Source organism: Balaenoptera physalus (genome assembly GCF_965194825.1).
Source record: "Balaenoptera physalus genome assembly, chromosome: 17".
In the NCBI taxonomy this organism is placed as follows: Eukaryota; Metazoa; Chordata; class Mammalia; order Artiodactyla; family Balaenopteridae; genus Balaenoptera; species Balaenoptera physalus.
The window spans coordinates 78431286-78455998 of record NC_138895.1 but is presented as its reverse complement, the minus strand read 5'-3'; the positions used below and the strand labels follow the sequence as shown (position 1 = coordinate 78455998).

General features: G+C 44.8%; 1 protein-coding gene across 5 annotated transcripts in view; it reads left to right on the top strand.

The window, feature by feature from the left end:
* The window catches only part of ZFAT (zinc finger and AT-hook domain containing), a 178968-nt gene that overhangs the window by 94776 nt on the left and 59479 nt on the right, over nt 1-24713 (top strand). For all 5 annotated transcript variants that reach the window (XM_082433776.1, XM_082433773.1, XM_082433772.1 and 2 more), the window contains one exon: nt 12976-13064. In XM_082433776.1, the coding sequence (XP_082289902.1) occupies nt 12976-13064 (89 nt within the window). The remainder of the gene's footprint in view (nt 1-12975; nt 13065-24713) is intronic.

Below are 24713 nucleotides of genomic sequence, written 5' to 3'. Positions count from 1 at the left end.
CTCTAGTTGCGGCGAGCGGGGGCCACTCTTCATCGCGGTGCACGGGCCTCTCACTATCGCGGCCTCTCTTGTTGCGGAGCACAGGCTCCAGACACGCAGGCTCAGTAATTGTGGCTCACGGGCCCAGTTGCTCCGTGGCATGTGGGATCTTCCCAGACCAGGGCTCGAACCCGTGTCCCCTGCATTGGCAGGCAGATTCTCAACCACTGCGCCACCAGGGAAGCCCCCTTGGTTTTGTTTTGTATCCCCAGCACCTAACAGTGCCTGACTTGTACTAGGTGCTCAATAAATTTTTGTTGATTGAATGAGTGAAGGAAAATGTAAAGTGCCTTCCATAAAGTGGATGGAGTGTAGGAGCACTCAGAAAGTGCCAGTTCTTTTCTGCATCTCATCTCCCAGACAGTTCTAGCAAATCAAATGCTTGTGAGTTAGAAATCTTAAAATACGGTAGAGGAACTCACTGTTAAATGAATCTTGTTGGGTATCTTTTAATGAAGTAGAAAGGAATTGAGTAATTACCCTCTCCTTTACCTGCTTGTGAATCTAACTTTTCACTTGTATTGGCTTCTTTAAAGTGATCTATTCCTGTTTATTCATTCCTGTTTCCCAGAGGAGCTCATTACTGTGCCTTAGAAGAGATAGGCCAGAACGGGTGAAGGTTTCTGTTAGAAAGGTTTGCCAGTTGATATGTACGAAGAGCGATACTGATCTGTAAAAGGCCCGATTAAACCCTTTGCACGTATGCCAGTGGGTGCAAGAATTTAATGCAGAAATCATGCTGGTAACACATCTCCCTGCTTTTGACTTTAAGGAGGGTCTAGACACGTGATGTGTGGTCTAGAGTTTTATACATGATTCTGCCCACCCAGAGCAGATGGGGGAGGTTAAATGGTGCAGTGCCTTTAGGTTACATAATCAAACAGGAATTCTCTAATCATGAAATAAAAAGCTCTTTGAAGTTCAGTGCTAATTCCTTTGGTCCCCTCCTTCTCCCAATCCAACCTGCCCTCATACACTGGAGATAAGAAGTTTTCTGGTAAAATTTACAAAGAGGAATTATCCAAGCTTCATGCACTCTTGTGTGTGTAGTAACTGGACAAGTGGAGAGCTGAATGTGGAAATTAGGTCTGAGTGGAGGAAGTACCACTTTTTCCCTTGCTTCTTCGATTTATAATAAGAGATCCCATGGCTACACATTGAAATATTCTAGGAGAGGTAAGTATGGAGTTTTTTAATCTCCTCTTTCCTCTGAAAAACAGTCACTCTAGCGTAGAGTAGCTGCAGTTATCCATAGTCTTTTTACTTCTATAAACACACACTCTAGAACCAAGAAGTTAAAAGAAAATGGTACCTGAGCAGCCAGATGGTTGATCTTACCAGGTTCCTTTACTAGGCTTCAGTGAGACTGGTCTCGTCCCTCTTAGCCTTCCTCCAGCTTACTCCTGGAGAACAGGTCGAGGGTCAGGGGTGGGAGTGGGGCAACAGCGTGAACGCAGTAGGTTTCCGTGGCTTATCTCCACGGGCTAGTGTCTGGGTGATGGGCAGGAGAGGGGAGGGCTGACTTTAGGGCCCAGGAGTCCCAGTTTCTGTGTGCACCCTGTCTGGGGCCACCTGAAGCTCTTTTTCTGAGGTTTTTATAAACCATAAGAATATATTAACGCATATATGTGGAATCTAGAAAAATGGTACAGATGAACCTATTTGCAGGGCAGGAATAGAGGGGCAGATGTAGAAAACGGACATGTGGACACCGTGGGGGAAGAGGAGGGTGGGACGAATTGGGAGATTAAGACTGACATAAATACACTACCATGTGTAAAACAGACAGCTAGTGGGAACCTGCTGTATAGTACAGGGAGCTCAGCTCGGTGCTCTGTGGTGACCTAGGTGGGTGGGAGGGAGGTCCAAGAGGGAGGGGATATATGTATACATATAGCTGATTCACTTCGTTGCACAGCAGAAACTAACACAACATTGTAAAGCAAAAATACTCCAATTAAAAAAAAAAAAGGAATAACTGAGCTCATACTATAAAATGAACTGTACAGCTTACTGAACAGTTAGCTTAGACTAATACACAGATTAACTGTTGAGTAAGGCTTGGTTACCTACAACCTCACCTGGGTAGAGGGGTCTCAGCTGCAAATACCTGGCACAGAGACTCTAATTTAATCCTGTTCTGGTGCCTTGCTCTTTCCTGGTCTTTTATCGAGCTCTGCCTTCTGTTTCTTTCTCTGTCTCATGCTGATCCATTCCTCCTTGTATCAAAACTGATGTACTAATTACAGAGAATCATCCGTCCCTAAGCTGCTTCAAGTTCAGCTGTTAAAGTACAGAGACTTCTTAAACTGCCTGTTTATTGCTGTAGCTATTTCTGTTCTGAGTTGCCATCGCACAAATCACTGCAGATGCCAGAACTGCGAAGATGTGTGCTTTGCAAAATGCCTGCTGCAAAATGCCTGTTATGCTTCCTGCAGGGTGCTTCTCTCACTTTAGGCGGCAGACCCGTGTGTACCATCAGGCTGTGTAGAGAGGCAGTACGGCAGAGTGAGTAAAACCTTGGGCTCACGGGGGCAGTCCCAGGTCGGAACCACTTCCTGTCTGAATAACCTTGAACAGGTGCTCTGTCATGCCTATTTGTAACGTGGGGGTGATGAAGTTTCCTGTGTATGGGGATGTATTAGTTTCCTATGGCTGCTGTAACAAACTACCACAAGTTTAGTGGCTTAAAACAACACAGATTTATTATGTGACAGCTCTGGAGGTCAGAAGTCTAAAATCAAGCTGTCAGCAGGGCTGCATGTCTTCTGGAGGCCCCAGGGGAGAATCTGTTCCTTTAACGTCTCTGGCTTCTAGAGGCTGCCTATATCCTTTGGCTTATGAGCGCCCCCTTCATCTCAAAGCCAGCACCATAGCTCTCGCCCCTCTCTCTCCCTCTGTTTCTTTCATCACATCTCCTCTCGGAGTCTGAACCCCCTGCCCCTCTCTTATAAGGACCCTTGCGATTTCATTGGGCCCACCTGGATAATCCAGGCTCATCTCCTATCTCAAGATCTTTAACTTGAGCACATCTGCAAAATTCCGTTTGCATGGAAGGTAATGTTTACAGGTTCTGGGGTTTAGGACCTGGGTATTTTGCGGGGAGGGCATTATCAGCTTACCGCGGTGGGGTTCCGGGGAGGTTTGTTGGGTTCACGTTGAGTGTGGGTTCATCCTAAGTGGTGTACGTGTACCTGCTCCGCTAGGGGTCGGTATTCTCAGGTTCCCAGGCACTCTCGACACAGTGTGCAAATGGATACTTGTGGTGATTAATCTACATCATCTGTGTCATTTAGGAAAGATCAAATTACTCTTCTCTCAAATATTCCTTCTTTAGGAAGGCACAGTGCAAGAGTTAATATTTAAAGAGTGAGTATCAGTGTTGAAAAGGGTAAAGGCAGTTTTCTGAAGGATTTGCTTATGCAGAATACCACCTTTTTCAGTAAGACTGGATAAACAGTCATAAGAAGGCATTTTCACTTTTATGCCTCCATATATTACCAGTAATAGTTCATATTTATGCAGATTTCTTTCTTTAAATATTTTAGTGTTCCTTCAAGTTTGAGGTACACATGAAGTTTGATTTGGCAGGAGTTATTTAATTTAGCAGATATTCCAAACATGTTGCCTTAAAACAGAAGTTTTCCATCACTGTCTTTCTTTGGTTTCTGATGGAATCCAAATGCCAGAAGACAAGGGGACAGTTTTATTTTCTTCTGACGGTTTAAGATTTTTCTGCCATTCCATTCGGCCCTGGTTTTATATAGAGCTCTATTTAAAGAAACTAAGCAGCTGGAACCATCCTCGGGGAAACTCATCAAGCAGACGAGGGTGCAGTAGGAAACAAAGGAAGCCAGCAGGTGGTGTGTGTTACCCTTTTTTTTAAAGTATTTTTTTCCAGTTTTATTGAACTATAGCTCATATATAATGTATTAGCTTAAGGTGTACAACATAATGATTTGATATATGTATATATTGTGAAGTGACTACCACAATAAGTTTAGTTAACATCTATCACCTAGTTAAAATTTCTTGTGATGATTAAGTATTTTTACATTTTATTGAATATATTTGACATACAACATTAGGTAAATGTAATGTGTATAACGTGTTGCTTTGATGCATTTATATGTTGTATCAATAACATGATTGCCATTGCAGTGATATTTATCTCATTATATAGCTGTAGTATAGTATTGTTGGCTATATTCATTATACTGTGTGTTAGATCACTATGGTGGTACTTCCCTGGTGGTCCAGCGGTTAAGACTGTGCTTCCACTGCAGGGGGCGCGGGTTCAATCCCTGGCCAGGGAACTAAGATCCCACATGCCGTGTGGTGCATCCAAAAAGTAAAAAAAAAAAAAAAAAAAAAAAGCATCACTATGGCGTATGTACTACTTGTTGCAAGTTTGTACCCTTAAATAACATCAGTTTTTATCCCTCCCTCCTTCTCTCCCTCATCCCCATTAACCAGTACTTTACTCTTTGCTTTTGATTTTTTAGATTCCACGTATAAGTGATATCATACAGTACTTGTTTTTCTCTGTCTGACTTATCTCACTTAGCATCATGTGCTCAAGGTCCATCCATATTGTTGGAAATGGAGGATATTGTCCTCTCTCACGGCCAAATAATATTCCAGTGTGTGTGTGTGTGTGTGTGTGTGCACGCCACATGTTTTTTATCCATTCATCTGTTGATGGGCATTTAAGTTGTTTCCATATCTTGCCTATTGTGAATAATGCTGCAATAAACGTGGGAATGCATATATCTCATTGAAATCCTATTTTCATTTCTTTTGGGTATATACTAGTAGTGGAATTGCTGGATCATACGGTAGATCAGTTTCTAATTTTCTGAGAAACCCCATATTATTTTCCATTGTGGTTGGACCAGTTTACATTCCCGACAACAATGTACGTGTTCCCTTTTTACCACATCCTCGCCAAGGTGCTGTGCATTTTCTAAGTGCTGGTCACGAGGCTGGGGGCTTTATATATCCTGGAGTGAGTCCCACACAGCTGCCAGCAGGTGAGGATGACTAGCTTTATTTTTAGGAGCGGAGCCCGTCTCCTCTACTCAGGAGAATCTCCTGCTTGAGCCCAGGGGCCTCAGCAGGGCAGGTGCTCCGCTGCCCCCCTCCCCAGCCCCACGCTCTTGCGCATGTACCTTTCCTTCCAGAGCAGAAGGAAATTTAGCAGGAAGGGCAGTCCTAACCCTCCCAGGGTTGGGGGCACCTCTCGATGTCTAACCCAAGGCAGAATAACAGGGACTTCTGTTCCTTTTCTCCCCCATCCCACCTCCAAATCCTGTCCCCTCTACCTGGCAGGACAAGCTGACTAGATTTCTGCCTAAGACCTGAGTCAAGGGCTGAGCTCAGGATAGCCTGCCTCCAGACCCTGGGCTTTTTCTGGTGGTACCTGATTTAGCCAGCATCCCACTGCCAGGCCCAGCCAGTGTCTGCAGGTCAGAGATCAGCTTTGTTCCATCAGCCAGTTGGCTGTGAAGTACTCTCCTCCCAGAGGAAACCTGAAAACGGAGGTTCTGCAAAGATGGTACCTCACCTACTGAGGGAGGAACAGAAGTAGTGGAGGTGACATTTCTACCCCCCGATCTCCCATCTTTGAACGGGAGTTGCACCATCACACATTTTGAGGAAGATAGGAGCCGCTGGTGAAACATTGTGTTTCCAGAGCGAGCAGCAGTATCCGCAGTGGAAATCTCCAGCAAGCCCAGCACGCAGAAGGATGCCTGACGGGAAAGCACAGGTGCGGAGATTGCCGACTGTGTCTTTTTTCTTACCGCCTGCAGCAGCCGCCAGGGTCATTCACACACCGCCATGCAGCCCTCACACTTTATCCTTGAACTACCCGTCACATCTTGTCTTTCCTGAACTAATTTGGTGCCAGTTCCTGAGCCCCTTCTGGGGAAGGTAGCCTGACTGTTTGGTTCTTGTATTGTTGTTGTTTTCACCTTTTTAAAGTATCACACACATACACAAAATGCATAATTGCTAAGTGTTCCACTCAGTGGATTATCACAAAGGAAGCACACCGTGTAACCACATCCTAGGATGAGACACGAACATTGCCGGCCCCTCAGGAGCCCTCCTCACCAGTCCCCCGAGCTGTTGCCCTTCACTGCTCCTCAAGGTAGCCACTACCCGGACTTCTGACACCGGAAGGCGATCTGTCCTGTCTTTGAACTTCATATAAACGGATTCGTATAAACGTGCTCTTCTGTGTCTGGCTTTTTCCTTTCTCGTTAAATTTGTAAGGTTCATCTGGGTTGTGATTTTGACGTTTAACATCTGGGCCTCTGGATCAAACAAGAATTTCATAAGTAACTGAGATTCTAAATTCTGTCGTTTGTGACGAGGAAGACTTTGTACCTTCAATTAGCTTTTCTCATTGTGCCAGTGTTTTTGCAGTAAGCTTGGAGTGCTTCCCTCAAAAGAGTGTTTCTCCAGGGAGTGGTATGACTCTGCTTTCTTTTGTTCTCCTTACTGACGAGAATTGGCTCAGAGTGACCTCTGACTGTTGAGAAAGGTTCAATCCTGACTCAGAAGACAAGAAATGACCACCCTGAGATGATTCACAGAATTAGGCCACTGTCTTTTCTGTGCAAAGAGGAGGGGCAGAGATGCCTAAGCCAGTGTACAGCTAATCAAGGCTGGGCAGTGTTTTAAAAGACAGTGAACTCTTTTGAGCTTCAAGTTTGGGAACCACTGATACCATTTTATTGTTCCACGTTGAAAGACCCGTCTTCCGGACTGTGGGCAATAGCAAATGGGATCCAACATCCCAGCCTTTCAGAGATGGGTGCTAATTTACCAGAAATGGTTTTCTGTTACACAGAAAACATTAAAACGACAGTCACAAAAATCTAACCCTTTCCTACAAGTATGCCCACAGTTCTATCACACAACAAATGAATTATTCTTTAAAAATTTTTTTTCAACCTTTATTCCTGTTCAGATGGAATGATTACATAGTTGTGATTAAAGGATAAATATCATTCTTTTAGCTTTAAAATTACTATTAGTTTTTGTTGCTGTAGAGTCCATGAATAATACATTTAAGAGGTGTATAATGTTCCATTAAGATGGTGAACCATGAGTTACATAACCATTCTCTTATTTTGGGGCAATGTACTGTTTTCTTTTTTCCTCCCGTTATTACAGCTTATGTTGCAGGGAATGCTTTCTTGCATTAATTAATTAACAGAAGAATTAATTCCTTAGGACATGTTTCCAGGAGCAGGGTGGCTCTTTCGTTTTGGTGGCTTGAATCATGCATTGCACGGCCAGCTTACTCTTCAAAAAAATTGTACCAGAAACATGACAACGTTCTCACTGAACTCTTTCATCTTTGCATGATATTAAACATGTTCAGTTTCTTAGTTTAATGGATATCAGATCTTACCATTTTATTATACTTTTTAGGGATTTGATAATCATGAAATCGATCAGGTGAATTAGAGGATTAGCTGGATTACGTGAGTAACGTGCGTGAGGAATTTGTAACGTTGACGGGCTCATAGCGCTGTGTGCAAGTGTTTGCTGTCATTGGACTTCTCTTGATTAATTAAGTCGGATTTAATCCTCTCTTGAGCGCATTGTTTGTTCATGTGCTTTTTTATGTCTTTGCCTTGAGGGGTCTTGGCGTTTTATATTCATGCACCCACTGATTCATTCAACAGCTGTATTTGCTGGGACTCTTGGTTGCGACTGTCAGAAACTCACTTGAGGTCACTGAAACAGAAGGGGACATTTATTACATCCACAGAGACACGCGATCCTTGCGTTTTCCGTCGCTTCGTCACGGGACTGTCCTCACCTCCTCTTCTTGTGGCTGGGCCCCGTCATCCTCCCACCTTAGCTTGCCATCGCTTCCTCACAGAGGCCTTCCCTGATGGCTCAGCCCCGTGGCCACACCCCGTCCCGGCCTCCTCCTCCTCCACTGCCCTGTCCGATTCCTCCATAGCCCACTGTGATTTGCAGTGACTTATTTGCTTCTTGTCCTTACAGGCCGTGAGCTCCACGAGGGCAGGGGCTCCGCTGTCTGCTCACCGCTGTGCTCAGGGGTCCGGCCTGGTCCCCGCACACAGTGGCCCCTCAGGGAGTGCTTGCTGAGCGGATGTCTGCGTCACTCACCTTTGCTCCTCTCTGCCTCCTGGTTCTGATGTTCTGTCTCTGTCTCCCTTTGCAGACTGGTTTGTGTTCTTATTTCATCCACAGAGTGAAAGTATAATGACCAGTAGCTTCTGAGTTACAGGCTTCAGATCCGGACAGTTCAGATTCCTGGCTCAGCTTGGGTCACTGGTCCACAGCGGTCCCATCACCTGTGGCTGGGAGTGCAGGGATGGTGGGCAGGGCCATATTCAGGGCTCTGGAGGTGCCCTGTGTGATGGTGGTGACTGTGGGGAGGGAGAGGGCGCGTGGCTGCGCAGGCATCCTGCTGGGACGGCCCTGTGACTTGCCGCTAGCCTCATACCTGGCATGCCTTCGCTGCCGGGCACGAGGATGTGGAATGAGAAGTCTACTGTCCCTGTCCCCAAAGTACCTGCAACCCACCGAGGGCGCCAGATGGACCAACCAGAGATGAATTGGTGAGCCACTTGGAATTAGGCACTTTGGATACGTAGCAGCGGGTAGTACGAACAACAACCAAAGCAGAAACTAAACACCCCACTGTCATGAAGCTAAATGAGAAACAAGATAAATCAATAAAATAGGGGGTATATTACAATTGAGATATGAAAAAATATCTTGAAAATTGAGATATGAAAATATGAATGTGAAACAGTTCAATTTCAATATGAAAATGTTACAAGATGAGGGATGTTACAAATGAATCAGTAAAGGAAGATGGGGATGGTCATGGAAGGGAAACCAGCCAGCAGAGCATGGAAGGAAGGGCACCCCAGGCCCCAGAACAGCAAGTGCAAAGGCCCGGAGGTGGCGTGAGTGTGCTATGTCCCTGGGGTGGAGAGAGGGGGGCGAGGGTCATGGCTGAGCACAGGAGGTAACGGGGAGGGTCCCACCAGCCATTGCCAGGTGGTCACGGCTTGCTGTGGGTGGAGACAAGCCCAGAGCAGTTGCTGGGGGCAGGATGCGGAAGGCCTTCTGTGAACTCTGATATTATAAGTTACTTACACGTTATCATTTTCCTTTCTCTGTATTCTTTCTATTTTAAGGAATATTATCTCAGGCTGGCTTAATTGGACCTATCCTTGGATTGTCCCCGAGAGTGTCAGGGAGGTCAAAGCGCTAGGATTTGAGGGGCGCTGCCCCAGTGGCCGTGGCAGAGCAGGGTCCGCTGCTGGGTCACCTGCACTCACCCTCAGCCTCTTCTCTCAGGGGATCACTTTTCGGGTGCTTGCCACCCAGAGTCTGAGCCCGTCCTGGCAGCAGGCAGAGGTTGCCTCCCCATTTTTCTAGTGGGGACATGCTGAGCAGCAGGGAGGAATGAGCCCCGGGCCTCACAGGTGAGCTGGCCTGGGCTGCAGGAGAGCGCCCCTCCCCTGCCACACTGGTGCTTCCTGGGGCCGCCATCCTGCGGGACCAGGCTTTACGTGTGTGGTTCACATGTGCCCCTTGCTGTTGGAAATACTTTGTTCCCTTTGGGGAAATCGTTCCATGTCCTTATTAGCCGAGAGTATTCTTATGTAGCTGAGTCAGAGCTTTGGGGTCCAAATCCAGGCTCTGCCACCGACTGCTTCACACCCTGGCAGGTTGCTCAGCTTCTTGTTCCTAGTTCCTCATCCATAAGAAGGGTACCCTGCCTTGCCTCCCCGGGTTCTGGGGAGCGCGAGGAGATCAGACACGCCAAGTCCTGGCACAGCTGCTGATGGCCAGCAGCTCGGTAGGTAGAGCTAGCTGGGCATGTTGTGTGCAAAATGAATTAAGTTTTTTAAAAAGTCCACCTCATTTTGTCTTTGTCATCATTCCTTTCTTTTCCTGGGCTGCTCTGTGACTCACATCCGATACAGCCATTTGCTGTGCACCTGCCAGCCCTTTGAGGTCACTCTAACCTCGGGTAAATACTGCGTTTTCTAGACAATTCTCCCTGTGATTCTCAGGAGTATCTTGATAGAAAACAATCTGATAGTCTCAAATCATTACATTTTTACGGTTAGTCATGCATCTATATTGCATTATTTTAATTAGGCAGCAAAAGATTATGTCACGCGCTCTCCCAGCCTGTTCGGTGGCAGGGCGTCAGTGGTCGCTGAAAACATTTGTAGCATTTATTGCCTGCGCTCTGACGCCTCCTAAGGGATGGCTTTTAAGAGCTGCCTTCTTTCCTTGTCTCTGGCGAGCCCTGGGAGTATATTCATAAAAGGTTGACTGTGGACCTCAAACGAGGTGATGCCATTTATTCATTTCAGGCACTAATCATTTTTAGCTTAATCTCCTACTCTTTGATCCAAGTGTATTGGTAGTGAGTAAAAATATTTATCAACGTGGAGAATGGGTTTATCAGCTTTCCTCCCCGCACGGTGCCAGTGGGGAACCTAGACACCATTCTGCTCAGGCTGCCTGGCACAGTCATGATGTATTTAGGCGAGTCACACACCAGTGGAGAAGTATGGGTGTCCGAGTATGGTGTCCGAGGAGATGTGGAGCCATGCATAGCCCTTCTGTTTGAAAACGATGGTATTGTGTTCAAGGGCAGGTGTTAACTGCACTCTAATTATGACTTTCCTGCCTTACACATGACAAAGTTTTCCTCATGCTTTGGACTTGCAGAATTAGTAGAATCTAGAGTTTGGGGGTCCTTCGCCTGGAATGATAGGTTCAATTGCAGTATTAACATGTTTATATTATTGTTTCCCTTTTGCTGCTGCTATTGAGAGCATTAGTCAAGTAAGATGTACAAAGTTTCCTTTTTGCTTCTTGCCCAGCTCAGTTTAGTAGAATGCGCAGAATATGTTCAGTGTGTGCCAGGCGCTCAGGCACTAGGAGTGCCAAGATGACTAAGACATGGTTCCTGCCAATGGAAGGCCAGTGGCAGGTCATGACCATGCTGCAGGGCCAGGGTATGGACAGAGTGTGTGAGAGTGTGTGTGGGAGCTGCAGGGGGCTGGCTCTTAGCCTGCTTATACCAGAGATGTTGTTCAGCTGGAGTTTTGAGTTAAAGTGAAGAATGACCACATGCCAAGAGACAGTGCATCTCAGGCATGGAAGATGTTAGCAGAGGCTCAGGGTTCTTAGACTGCAAAGGCAAAACAGGAAGTCAGAGAGAGGGATCAGGAGGGGAGAGTTAGTTTGATTTGGGGTGCCTTCTGTGCCATGCTTTGGAACTTCAACTTTTATCTGTATTTGGAGTCATTGGTGGGCTGTGCAGCAAGGGCTGTGGACGAGTTTGTGTGTTAGATCAAGGATGGAGGATAGGGCATCAGGATGGATGGATGATGGATGGAGGGGGGGCAGTGGGTGGGTGATAGATGGATGGGAGGGTTGCCTGAAAGAAAGGAAACCAATTCATTTGAGCAGTGGCTTTTGCCATTGTCCAGGAAAGAAATGAGGAGGGCCTAAACCAGTGTGGAGGTTTTAGAAACAGAGAGAAATAGAAAAATACTGGGAGTTGAAATTAGGTGCTGAAAAAATAAGGTGAGTGAAGTTGGGGTCATGGAGATGTTGAGGAAGGCTACTGGGTCTCTGACTTGGGCGATCAGGTGGGTGATAAACTAGGAAGGCTGGAGGTGGAACCCATATGATGGGTGAGGCGAAGAGTCCAAATTAGGACATTTGGGACAGCTAAGCAGTAGTCCAGCAGACAGTTGAATACTCAAATCTCAAGTTTAGGGAAGGGTAGAAGTTGTAAAAGTATGAGTAGAAGATGTAGATTTTGACCTCAAAGGTTTACATGCAAGGATGCTTGTAGAAGGAGAACGGGGGTGTGGGCTGGAGCACTCTGGGACCTCAGTGTATAAAAGCTGTAGATGGGAGAGAGAGTTTCCAGGATACACAGAACGAATAGAGAGGCACGGAGAGGCAGTAGTGGCGTGGAGTCAGAGGAGCAGAGGATTTCCCAAGCGTGGCCTGTTAGCAGAGCCACGTGCGGTAGAGTCCTGTCAAATAAGGACTGAAGTCCGCCATTGGCTTGGCGTCATGGAGGTCACTAGTTACCTTGGCGAGACAGGTTTTGGGGTGAGCTGGTGTCATCTGCCAGTTTTGGGTGGGCTCAAGAGTGGATAGAAAAGGAGCATGGAGGCTGCAGAGGTGGACAGCTTTTTCACCCAGCTCGTCTGGGAAGGAAAGGTGTGAGAGGTTCCCGGAGGGAGCCAGTGTTTCTGTGGCATCACGTGCAGTGACTGTGGACATTGCTGCCTCCGGAGGCTTAGAGCCATTAGAAGCTGCATGGTGAACGTCGCTGCTCTGAGAAGTAGGCCATATTTTTATTTGGTTGCACATTTGTATTATTGCAAGTTGAGGTTTTATTTTTGCTCCTCAGGGGTGAAAAACGTAGCCTGCCCCATATATCCATTGATTTAACATGTGGGTTTGTTTATCACATTACTGAATGTTTATAAATTGCTGAAACATTAATCCTCTCAAAAGACCCACGTTTCACACTTCTCTGTCATTTTCTCTCTAGCATCTCCTGAAATCTGCCTTTTACGCTCCTACGAGTTCCAAAACACAGATCTCTTCTCTTGCTGAAGCACATTCTGCAGGTGCTGTCGGCTCTCAGGATGGCGTCCACACTCCTAGGGAGACACTGAGGCCCCTGGCGTCCGGCCCCCCAGCCTCCCCTGGGCTAGACGGAGCATGCTGCCTTGCAGCTGTGCACTTCCTTGCCAGTTCCCCCCGAGGTTCTGGACCGCCCCCGACGGCACGGGGCATCTTCTTGCCTTCGTGCACGCTCCACTCACACGCAGGGGCTGCGAGCCTGACGGCGCTCACCTTCTTCTCCCTTCTTTTCAGGGAAGCAGTTCAAGTGCACGGTGTGCGACTACACAGCAGCCCAGAAGCCACAGCTGCTGCGGCACATGGAGCAACACGCCTCCTTCAAGGTAAGGGGCTCGGCGCTGGAGCGGGTATTCAAGTCGGAAGCGCACCGCTCTTCAAAATAAAGACGGAGGGAGCCTCCATTCGTTGTTCTGGAGCGTCCCCTTCCCTTCCGGGCCTGCTCAGCCAGTGCATGTGGGGTCTGGGGCGTGGCTCGGCTGACTGCACGCCCTCTCCTTCTGCAAGTGTAGCGCTTCTCTGGACTTTGGGGACCAAGTCCAGGAACAGAGTGTAAGAGGACGCAGGCTAGAGAAAGGCACCCTCTCACCGTAAAAAACTGGAGTGATTTAGAGCCAAGGGTAGGTGCTTTAAGGAAAAGTGTGTGCTGTCAGACCCTGGATTGCCTCAGGTGAACCCCTGATACGGCAGGTGTGATGATGCCCGGTTGGCAGGCGCTTGTAGGAGCTGGAAATGGCGCTCATGTGCCTGCCACGGCGCCAGCGTGTAACAGGGGCTCAGGAGACTGTGGCTTTCCTTATTCTTTTAATACCTCCAGTTGATGTTTCTTTCATGTAGATGGTAATATCCCCTTGGCCACTGCTTATGGTGCAGTTATTGACAACAAGAACTCTGGTCCAGTGAATTTGGTTAATAAAAAATTCTGCTCAGCACTCAGCAACTTGACCCTTAAAATCTATGCTCTTGCTGCTGGCACGTGCGTGTGAAGGTGGGGACACGATGCTCTGAGATGTTTGTTGAAATCGTGTCCACTGCTAAGTCCCAGAGGGCGGTAGGCAGAACGTGGAAGGACCCTGGGCCACCACACTCAGAGGTGCATTTATATTTATTGAGCATCTACTGTGTCCCTGCACTGTGCCAGGAACTTCACCCCCCTCAACTCTGATCTCCACACAGTAGATATCATTGCCCGGATTGGACACCTGAACAACCTGCATCTCACTTAAGTTAAGTGACCCCCACGAATCTTTCCTCGAGGCCCATATCCACGGGCTTCAGTCGCCGTTACAGTAGTGGCCAGCCTATGCCGTCTGTCACCCCTTCTGAGGTACGAGGACCCTCCCTGACAACAAGCTCATCTGATGCTCAGAACAGCCTTGGGATGAAGTCACATGGAGCCTCATGATCTCTCCTCTTGTAGTTAAGAAACCAGGTGGCTCGGGGGGGATGAGGGCTCGTGTGCTTTGACTATCCAGGAGGTGAGGGAGTGAGAACTGGGGCTTTGCCTCCGAGTCCTAGGCCTGAGCGTCTCTCACCAGATCTTCTCAGTCCCTCGTTGATGGCAGAAAGGGGGCAGTTGGGGAACCTGAGGCTGCTGTGCCTGTCGCTTCTGTAGCTGCTTTCAGGTCTGCACTGAACACGAGTTTCTCAGGTGAGACCCACGTGTCACCCAGCAGGAGTGCAAAACGTCTCAACTGGGATGTTCCATGTTTGCATACTTTGCACATAATTAAAATTAAGGGCTTAATGTCGCATTCCACCTCTCATAGATGTGTTTCTTTGGGGGACTCTGGATTTTCTTAGACTAGTGCAATTGTAGGACTAGAGGACGCAGAGTTAGGGCAACTCTCACTTTATAGATGAGAAGTGTAGACCCAGGGAGGTTGATTTCTGTCCTCGCTGTTTCAGAATCGGAGCTAGACTTCTCATTCATTCCTCAGTTTCCGTGTGGGGCATCTTCCCTTCCTAACCAGACACAGCAGACAGTCTCTCTGCCCTGAAGTCCTCATTGACTTGTTCCTCAGATTTGTGGAATCTTTGGTTTGTGTGCAGAAGTGCATTTGGGGGTGATTTGATTGAAGGTGTCCCTCTCACGTGTGGTTCTCAGCTTTTTCCTGCCATCACATGGTTGTACTCTGGGGCCTCGGGAGCCCGACTAAGCTGGGCCCTGGGTCATGGCCGGTTTCCCACGGGCTCTCTGTGGATGTAGGGGTCCCCGTGCTGAGCGGTGCCCCAGCTGCGGATGAGATTGAGCCTGAATGAGAACCACTAATTCAGCCCTGGGCTTCTCCCTTCCTCCAGGTCAGGATGCTCTTCTTGCACACATGCGTGTAAGTCGTGCTTCTCAGTTAACTGGGGCTGATGAGGCAAAATGAAATTGATTCCTGCCAGCCACCCTCATCCTAACTGTAAATGCCCTTTCCCTTTTCTCTCTGTCCACCCCTGTAGTAGTTTTCCATTACTGTTGCGATCAATTACTCCAGCTTTGTAACTTAAACAACACAAGTTTATTGTCTTATAGTTCTGTGGTTCAGAATTCCAGCACAGGTCACACTGAGCTAACATACAGGTGATATGTTCTTTCTGGAGGCTCTAAGAGAAAATCCATTTCCTTGCTCTTCTCTGGCTCCTACAGGCCGTCCGCACTCCTCGGCTCGTGGCCTCTTCGTCTGTCTTCAAAGCCAGGTGAGAGCATCCCTCATCTCTCTCCTCCTCTGACTCTTCTCTTCCAGTTTGAACGGACCCTGTGATTACAGCGCACCCACTTGGATAACCCAGGACAATGTCCTTATCTTAAAGTCAGAGGATCAGTAACCTTAATTCTAGCTGTAGTCTTAATTCCTTTTTGCCACATAAGGTTCCAGGGATTAGGACATGGTCATCTTTGGGGAGGGCATTTTTCTGCCCACTGCATTCCCCCACTCTTTTTTCTTCCTTTCACATCTATCTGTCTGGTAGAAAATTTTCATCCATATCAGAAAATATGTAGTATGCATCTCCTACATTCCCTTTTCCTACCCACGGCAAACATTATGAAGAAATCAAGCGTCACTGTTTTACTGATCTGAGATGAGACTTCAACATCTTGGGCAAATACTGCTAATCCATTGCAGTTGGCTTGCTAGAGGAAACCAGTTTGCCTTTCCAGATCTGGATGTGTAATTTTCAATATATAATTTGTGTCAGGAAACACTGTAATAAAGGCAAACTCCTGTATTGCCTTTTAAAATTACATGGTGTCACTCATGTATTTATTTTAAGAATAAAATTAAAATGTATTCACTAAATAAGATTTGGAAAATGCTTTTTGGTTCTTTTCCTTGGGGGAATTTTTGGATATATTTTTAGACATGGTTGAGGTCACACTGTAAATGAGCATTTTTTTTGATGGAGATTAAAATGTCAGCTTTATCAGTGATGAAGCTTTGCTGGAGAATTGTGGCTTAAATGAGTGGCCGGTTGGTTTGCTAAGAATACTTCGCTTCTGAGTTAGAATAACCTCACAGTCAAAGGGCAGACGGGGGCACCTGCATACTTTAGGCATTATAAATATTGCCTTTTTTCTTTATCCTCATTTCATAGGCCTTTTTTCATTTTATGAAAATACATTTATTAACTACTTTTAATGGCTGCATAAGGATGAGTATCATAGTTTAATTTAACATTCCCCTCATAATTGGACAGTTTGGTCATTCCCAGTTCTTGCTGTTATAAGTAACCGTACAGTAGACGTCATACCAAAAGCATTTCTATGTCACCCTAAAATCCAAAGACTATGAAACACAGGGCAAAGCCCACCAAACCACTGAGGGTTCACAAACAGTGAAGGTTTTATATGTGCTTCTTGCAGCTGTAAATAAAATGCATTCCCTAGGGTGGGGCTGACACAATCGACCTTAAAGATGTGCCAGAGAAGGTGCTCGGATGAGAGGAACCAGTGTTGAGCCAGGAGTCTCTAAACAGGAACAGGCTTGTTCCCTTGGCCCAGCTGTTCAGCTCTCTGCTTCTTGCACATAAACAAGCCGTATGCCATTCTGTAAGCAATGTGATCACCAGGCAGACTCAGCTGTGGAGTTTTCTCCATTAGGCTCATATGAACCCATAACTCTGCTGATAGAAATGTTCTCAATCATAGGGCTGGTGGATTCTGTGCCAGTCTCCTTGCACATCAATAATAAAAAGTGGCTTTATTTAATTTAAAAGCATTTTGAAATAATTTTAGACTCACAAAAGTCTCGGAGTTCCTGTATACCTAGCACCCACCTTCCCTCGGTGATAACATCTTTAGCTATAGTATATTGTCAAAATTAGGAAGTGGACTTTGCGACACTACTATTAACTAAACTATAGACCTTATTTGGATTTTACCAGTCTTATCTATTTTTTTAAATTTAGAAACTATTTTTAAAAGTAGTTTTAGGGGAATTCCTGGTGATCCAGTGGTTAGGACTTGGCGCTTTCACTGTCAGAGATCCGGGTTCAATCACTGGTTGGGGAACTAAGATCCCACAAGCCATGTGGCACAGCCGGAAAAAAAAACCAAAAATCTAGTTTTAGGCTCATAGCAAAATTAGGAGGAAAATATAGAGACTTCCTATATACCACCTGACTCCACTCCCCCTCCAAATACAGCCTCCCCCATTTTCAACATCCCCACCAATGTGGTACATGTGTTACAATTGATGAACCTATATTGATATATCATAATCACCTGAAGCCCATAGTTAATATTTGGGTTCACTCTTGGTGTTGTACATTCTATGGGTTTGGACAAATGTATAATGACATATATCCACAATTACAGTATCATACAGAATAGTTATACTGCCCCCAAGATCCTCTTTGCTCTGCCTATTAATCCCTCTCTTCCCTCTGCCTCCTGGCAACTTCTGATCTTTCTGCTGTCTCCATAGTTTTGCCTTTCCCAGAATGTCATATAGTAGGAATTGTACAGTATGTAGCCCTTTTAGATTGGCTTCTTTCACTTAGTAATTGCATTTAAGGTTCCTCCATGTCTTTTCATGGCTTGATAGCTCATTTCTTTTTAACACTGAATAATATTCCATTGTCTGGATGGACCACAGTTTGTGCATTTATCTACTAAAGGACATCTTAGTTGCTTCTAAGTTTTGGCAATTATGAATAAAGCTGCTGTAAACATCCATTTGCAGGTTTCTGTGTGGTCATACATTCTCTGCTCCTTTGGGTAAATACCAAGGAGTGCGATGGCGAGATTGTATGGTAAGAGTATGTTTAGTTTTGTAAGAAACCCCCAAACTCTCTTCCAAAGTGACCATGCCATTTGTACCACGGTAGCTGTGCCATTTGGAAGTTCATTGAGATTCTGTTTGGCACTTGAAAATTTCTGAGAGCAATGAGATCTTGTAGAAAAACACAGGCTTTAAAACAAGACAGACTCAGGTTTAGAACTAGACAGACTGTGCCACTTACAGGCTGTGTTATTTAACTTCTTTATACAATTTTATTGTTTGTAAAATGTTGATGGCAATATCTGTCTCCTGGTATTGAAGATATTAAAGGCAATATCACTTTTATGAGAAGTGGATCTGGTACATGATAGATGATCAAAAAATGTTGGCTCTTTTCCCCCTCCCCTGTCTCTTAAAAATGACTCCAATTCCTAAAAGAACCAAAGCAAGGATTATAAACCAGTCTAATCATGCTTTCAATTTATGTTTGTAAATCACTCATTCTAAATATTTTCCAGGTGTTGTGTTTTCCTTATATATTTTTTTAGATGTTGGTGTTATTTTACTTTTGTTGTTGCTTATGGCTTTGGAGTTAGGCAGATCAGGATCAAAATCTTAATGCCACTACTTACTAACTAGCTGACCTTTGGGGATTTTGATCCTTTGCCTTTTTGGGCCACTGTCTCCTTATTTGAAAATTGGGAACAATGATACCATTATTTCAAGGGCTACATTAAGAAGGAGAGGCTGATTTGAGGGAGCAGATTAGAAGGAATGTGCCCCCGTTGCTTTGGACAGACCTGGACCATCAGCCCTGTGCAGGCCAGCTCCAGGGAGGAGGTGCTGGGAGGGCCTCAGGCTTGCTCTCTTGGTAACAAGAGCTGGGGGGCTTTCTTTTTAATGGGAGCAGCTCTGGCCTCCTGCCACCCTTCCCATCAGATTAGTTCTTCTCTTTCAGTAAACCTGGAGGCCAGCCCAGCATCCTTGACTACACCACATTCCCATGTGGTTCTGAGGCAGGGGCTCCACAAATCATAATCTGCCAGCCACTGCACTGGGTTTTGAACCGTGCGAAGGAAAGGTCCTATCTGAGTTTTTATATAAAGTGTGTTCCTGGATCTTGTTGTGGCCTGTATATGTGTGTGTGTGTGTGTGTGTGTGTGTGTGTGTCCATGTGCCCGCACACAACCAGTCTGACAGTCACTGCTCTTTAATTGGAGTGCTTAGTCCATTTACATTTAATGAAGTTTTTGACATGTCTCACTTGAAAAGTATGGTCTTGGTGTTTATTTTCTCTGTCATGTCAGTTCTTTGATCCTCTCTCCTCCTCTTCTGGCTTCTTTTGGGTGAATCAGGTATTTTTTAGTATTCCATTTGACTTTTTCCCCTGAGAGTAGAGATTTTCTTTTTCAGGTAAATTTAAAATTTTAGAACAGTTGTAGAATTACAGAAAAATTGTTATGGTAATATGGAGAGTTTCCATATTCCACATACCCAGTTTCTCCTGTTGTTAGCATCTAACATTTACAATAGTACATTTGCTACAACTAATGAACCAATATTAATATATCATTAACTAAAGTCCATATTTTATTAAGATTTCCTTAGATTTTACCTAATGTCCTTTTCCTGTTCTAGGATCCCATTAGGATACCATATTACGTTTAGTCATGATGTCTTTTTAGGCTGCTTTTGGATGTGACAGTTTCTCAGACTTTCTCTGTTTTTGATGACCTTGGCAGTTTTGAGGAGTACTGATGAGGTATTTTATAGTATAGCCCTCAATTAGGATTTGTTTGCTTTTTTATTTTTAAATAAAATTATTTATTTTATTTATTTATTTTTGGCTGCATTGGGTCTTCGTTGCTGCACACGGGCTTTCTCTAGTTGCAGCGAGCGGGGGCTACTCTTCGTTGCGGTGCATGTGCTTCTCATTGCAGTGGATTCTCTTATCTTCTCTTGTTGCGGAGCATGGGCTCTAGGTGCGTGGGCTTCAGTAGTTGTGGCACACGGGCTCAGTAGTTGTGACACATGGGCTTAGTTGCTCCATGGCATGTGGAATCTTCCCAGACCAGGGCTCAAACCCATGTCCCTTGCATTGGCAGGTGGATTCTTAACCACTGTGCCACCAGGGAAGTCCCTGTTTGCTTTTTAACTATACTTTCTTTGTTTGTTGTTGTTGTTTTTCTTTTTTCTTTTTAGTTATTGCTGTGGACATCACACTATGCATCTGTATTTTAACACATTCTAGCTTGCTGCAAATATACTGTTTTATGAACAATGGAAGAACCATGAATCATTATAGTTCACGTTACACCCCTCCTGCCCTTTGGGTTCTTGTTGTCATATATAGCACTTCTCTTTGTGTTCTAAACTCCTCAATATAGTGTTATTTTTTGGTTTAGTCAGTATTTAAAATATGTGTAAGAAAATATAATCTTAAAAATGTCTTTTATGTTTACTTACATATTTAGCCTTTCTGGTGTTCTTTATTTTTTTTCCTGCAGGCCTAGCTTCCATCTGATAAATTTTCCTTTAGTTTGGAGAACTTCTATTAGCATTTGTTATATATATCTGTTTTGCTGGAGTTGAATTATCTCAGCTTTTGTCTATTTGGAAATTATTTGTCTTCATTTTTGAAGAATATTTTGATGACTATAGATTTCTAGGAGGACACCACTCTAAAGATGTTGTCCCATTATGTTTTGTCCTTCATTATTTCTAACCCTTATCATTTCCCCCTATATGTAATGGTTCTTTTTCCCATCTGGTTTAGATTTTTCTATTTTTCTTTGTTTTTTCATCATATTAACATCATTATGTTTAGGTGGGGTTTCCTAGTGTTTACCTTGCTGAGAGTTTGGATCTATGGGTTGATATCTTTCATGAGGTTTGGACCGTTCTCAGCCATTATGTCTTTAAATATTACTTCTGCTTCATTTGCTTCCTTTTTTTCCTTTAGGACTATAATACCTCATATATTAAACTGTTTGATATCTCACAGCATTCAGATGATCTGTCTCTCTTTCTGTCTCTAATTCTTCTTTCTCTTTGTGTTTCAGTTTATATGATTTGTATTGATCTTCAAGTTTACTTACCCTTTCTCTCATGTGTCAGTTCTGCTATTTAGATACTCAAATGAATTATTCATTTCTGATTTTTTTTGATTTATAGCATTGACATTTAGTTCCTTTTTATAGTTTTTTTCTCTGCTAAAAATTATCATTTGTTCTCACATGTTTTCCATTAGAGCCTTTGACTTATTTATCATCATTATTTAAATGTTTCTGTCTAATAATTTCAATAACTGAGCGATCTGTGCATCAGTTTCTATTGACTTTTTTTCTTGAATTGGGTCACGTTTTCTTCTTTGCATATCTCATAATGTTTACCTGGATGCTAGATATTACGTGTGAAAGAACAGTAGAGACTGTTGTCCATGGGAAAGTAAATGCCTCTTTGTATCAGGCCATTAGAGTGGGGACTGTACAGAGAATAGCAGGCCTGGCTGCTGTCCTTTCAAAGCTGTAATTGCGAGCTTGGCCCTTGGTTGGTATGTGGTTGTTGAGGCAGTCCTGTTTCTCTCTGGCTTTCTGCTCCTTGCAGAGCTCTCTCCCCTCTCTGCCCAGCCCGACCTCAGGAGAGCCTACAGTGTACTTGGTGAAGGCTTCGTACACTTGATGAGGATGGTAGTGGACTTTCTCTTCCCCAACCTGCTCCAGCCCTGGAGTCCTTGCTGTGTTTTCTGTGCACCCACTGTGTGCCAGGGCAAAGGATGTTGAGATGAAGCCAGGCCTCTCTCTACCCAGCTCACGGGTCTGGGGAGAGCCACCTGTGCATAAAAAGCTACAACAAGTACGTTAACTGCTGCAAGAAAGTTAGGTACTGAGCTCTGTGGGAACCCAGAAGACCAGCTAACTAATTATTACAACTCTATCATTTTTTAAAAGCTATGTTTTAATTGAGTTAATATAGTATTATCTTATCATGCAAAATCTATAGCTTTTGAAACCTATAGCAACCAAAAATTTCTGATCGACTGATATCCACAAATCAAAGGGAATTAGTGTAATCCCTTGTTGTATTTCTGACAATGAAATGGGTCCCAAAGGCGTTCATAATGTGTCCATGTGAAGCAGAATCAAGTTATATATATAGAAGATGCCAGGCAGCTGAGCTCATAGGCTGTGTAAGGGGCTCAGATACTAAGTTGAACAGAGGTGGTATTTGGATGAGTTCAGCTAGGAAGTGAACTAATTTACTACTAGTTTCCACTCTAAACTTAATAAACAAGGAAGTGAAAGTACAGAAATGATGTCAAAGAAGCAGAATGTTTAGAACCACACATTTATAAACAGTTCAAGTTAATCCTGAGTCTGAGATCCTCAGTATCCCCCAGAATGCTGAGTCACCCGGCATTGCTTATAGCAAGCATTGTGGCTTTATTTCTACTGTAACTTCGTCTGTTACCCAGGAGATGGTTTCATCTTTCCATGAGAAACTCCCACCACAGTGTTGAATGTTTAAGTATCTTGTGTCAGAATAAAGAAGACAGGTGGACCAATCCCTTTTATAATAGCCATCTGCTGGGCATTTCAACAGGTGTTTCATGTATGTTACCTTATTTTGCCCTCAAAACTACTATGATGTAGGTATTGATATTCCCATTTTACAGATGAGGAAACAGGCCCAGAGTCCAGTTAAGTAACATACTCGAGAGTAACACAATTCATAAGTGGAGGAGCTGGGATTTTGAGCCTTGTCTCTTTGTAGACAAAGCTACCCTCCATGCGTTACCCTCCACTTTCCTACTCTCAAGCCAAGCAGAGGGACGTTCTGGCTCCCTTGTCCTTTTTTTCCCCTCACTGCTTTGATTATATAAGCCTGCAGTTAGATGTTTAGCTATCAAGACTCAAGCAAAATCTTTAAGCAGAATGCTGAGTGAGTGTAAACTTAGCAGCTGTAGCGTTTCCCAAGATGAGTGGAAATTACTGAACCATGGGACAAAGAGAGTGAGAAGTCCATTGTAGGGTTGCTGTTGGTGGTGTTTATTTTGCTTTTCAGCTCTTAATTTCCATGAAAGTGGAGAATCTGAGATTACATGTTTCCCTTTTTTCCTTTAAACGTGTGTATGCCTATGAGGAGGAAGAAGGGCCGTGGCGGGGGGCGGGTGGTCAGAGGGGCCATTTATTAAGTTGTTTTGAACTGGAATGTCTCTGCTAAAAACCTGTTACACCATCTTCAGCTTCCTTGTATTTTAGATTTTTTAAGCACTTTGGGAGATAAAAAAAAGGAAATCGGATTGTCTTATGTTAAATTAAAATCCTGTTTGTCTAATAGTGTGCAGTATATTCTCTGGAAATATTGCATTTTGAGAGCATAAGCGATTACAAAAAAAATCAATCATTGGAGAACATTTGAAGAGTCTTCTAAGCTCTTGCATGAGAAGCAATTAGTATGGATTGATTTACCGTTATTGTGATGAGATAATTGCCTCAACATAAGGCATTTTGGAACTTGTGGTACTCCATGGTTTTAAAACATTTATTCTTTTAAATTGTTTAATTTATCTTGGGCCTTATTTTACAACAGAGGTGACTTTGTGCTTGGTGAAATGTGTGAAGACCTGGCGTTTTTCTCTCTGGATCCTTGGCCCCAAGCTTGGATTTGTCCCTGTTGTGGCCACCCCAAGAATGAAGTTCCCACCTTGTGCTCTCAGGCTTATAATCCTGAAGAGACAGGGCCAAAAAAAAAAAAAATTACAAAACTCTTCTCTTCTGCACAGATGGTACAGGGCAGCTTTGACTGAAGGCTTGGGTTGTAGACCACAGGGTGACCAGTGGGACAAGGAGAAGGGGTGCTACTCTCATTCACTCTGACAGCATTGCTTTGAAAACTTTGGCACAAACCTGTTTAAGGGCTGACCCTGAGGAACGTGAGTCTGTGGACGCCCACTTGCCCCCGGCCCTCCTTGGGATGCAGGTCCTTTCCTTTCTGGTGTGTGTCTCTTTGCTTCTGCCCCTGTGTCCCTTTTCTCCTTGTCTGTCCCCTGTGACTGTGCATCCTTAGGCTCTTTGTGTGTGTGTCAGGTTGGGGCTTAGTTTACCCGTCCCCCCACTTGGTTCTACGTGTGCGTCATTCACATCTACCTCTGAGCCCAGGCTAGAGAAGGAGGTGAGGGAGCCAGGATTCCAGATGCAGATGCTCTTTAAGAATTTCCCGTATCGGCATCACCGTGTGTCTTATAATTTACAATCTCCGACCTTTTTCCTATGAATATGCATGTTTTTCTTTTTGAGTGGCTCACTTCCCAACCCGGGGGTACAGATGCAGTCTCTTGGCGGTTGACCTGGCCCAGTGTGTTTTTCTCTTGCTACAGGGTGAGGGGCCTGCATGTGGCTCTGCTGAAAGGGCTCTCGGAGCAGCTGTGGGGATGCACTCTGTAAATCTGTGAAACATGTCAGTCTCCCAGCCCATGTCATCATCCAGAACATTCTCAAAGGGCCACTAGCTTTGCTGGATGACCCTGTGCCGGGTAATGGGACTTGGCAGTTCACAGATCCAACGCGATGACATTTCTCTGAGTGGAAAAGATGTTTCTCATGGGCGCCTTTACCACTGAGTAGGGAGATTTTGAAGCCAGCGGCCAATCAGTCGGGGTTTTTGTTTTGCATGGTTTGTTCTGCGAGTCTCTGGTACCCACTGCTCTCTGTTGGCTACAGTGGGCGACTCAGCAGACGTGTAAGGCATGTGGCTCAGGGGGAC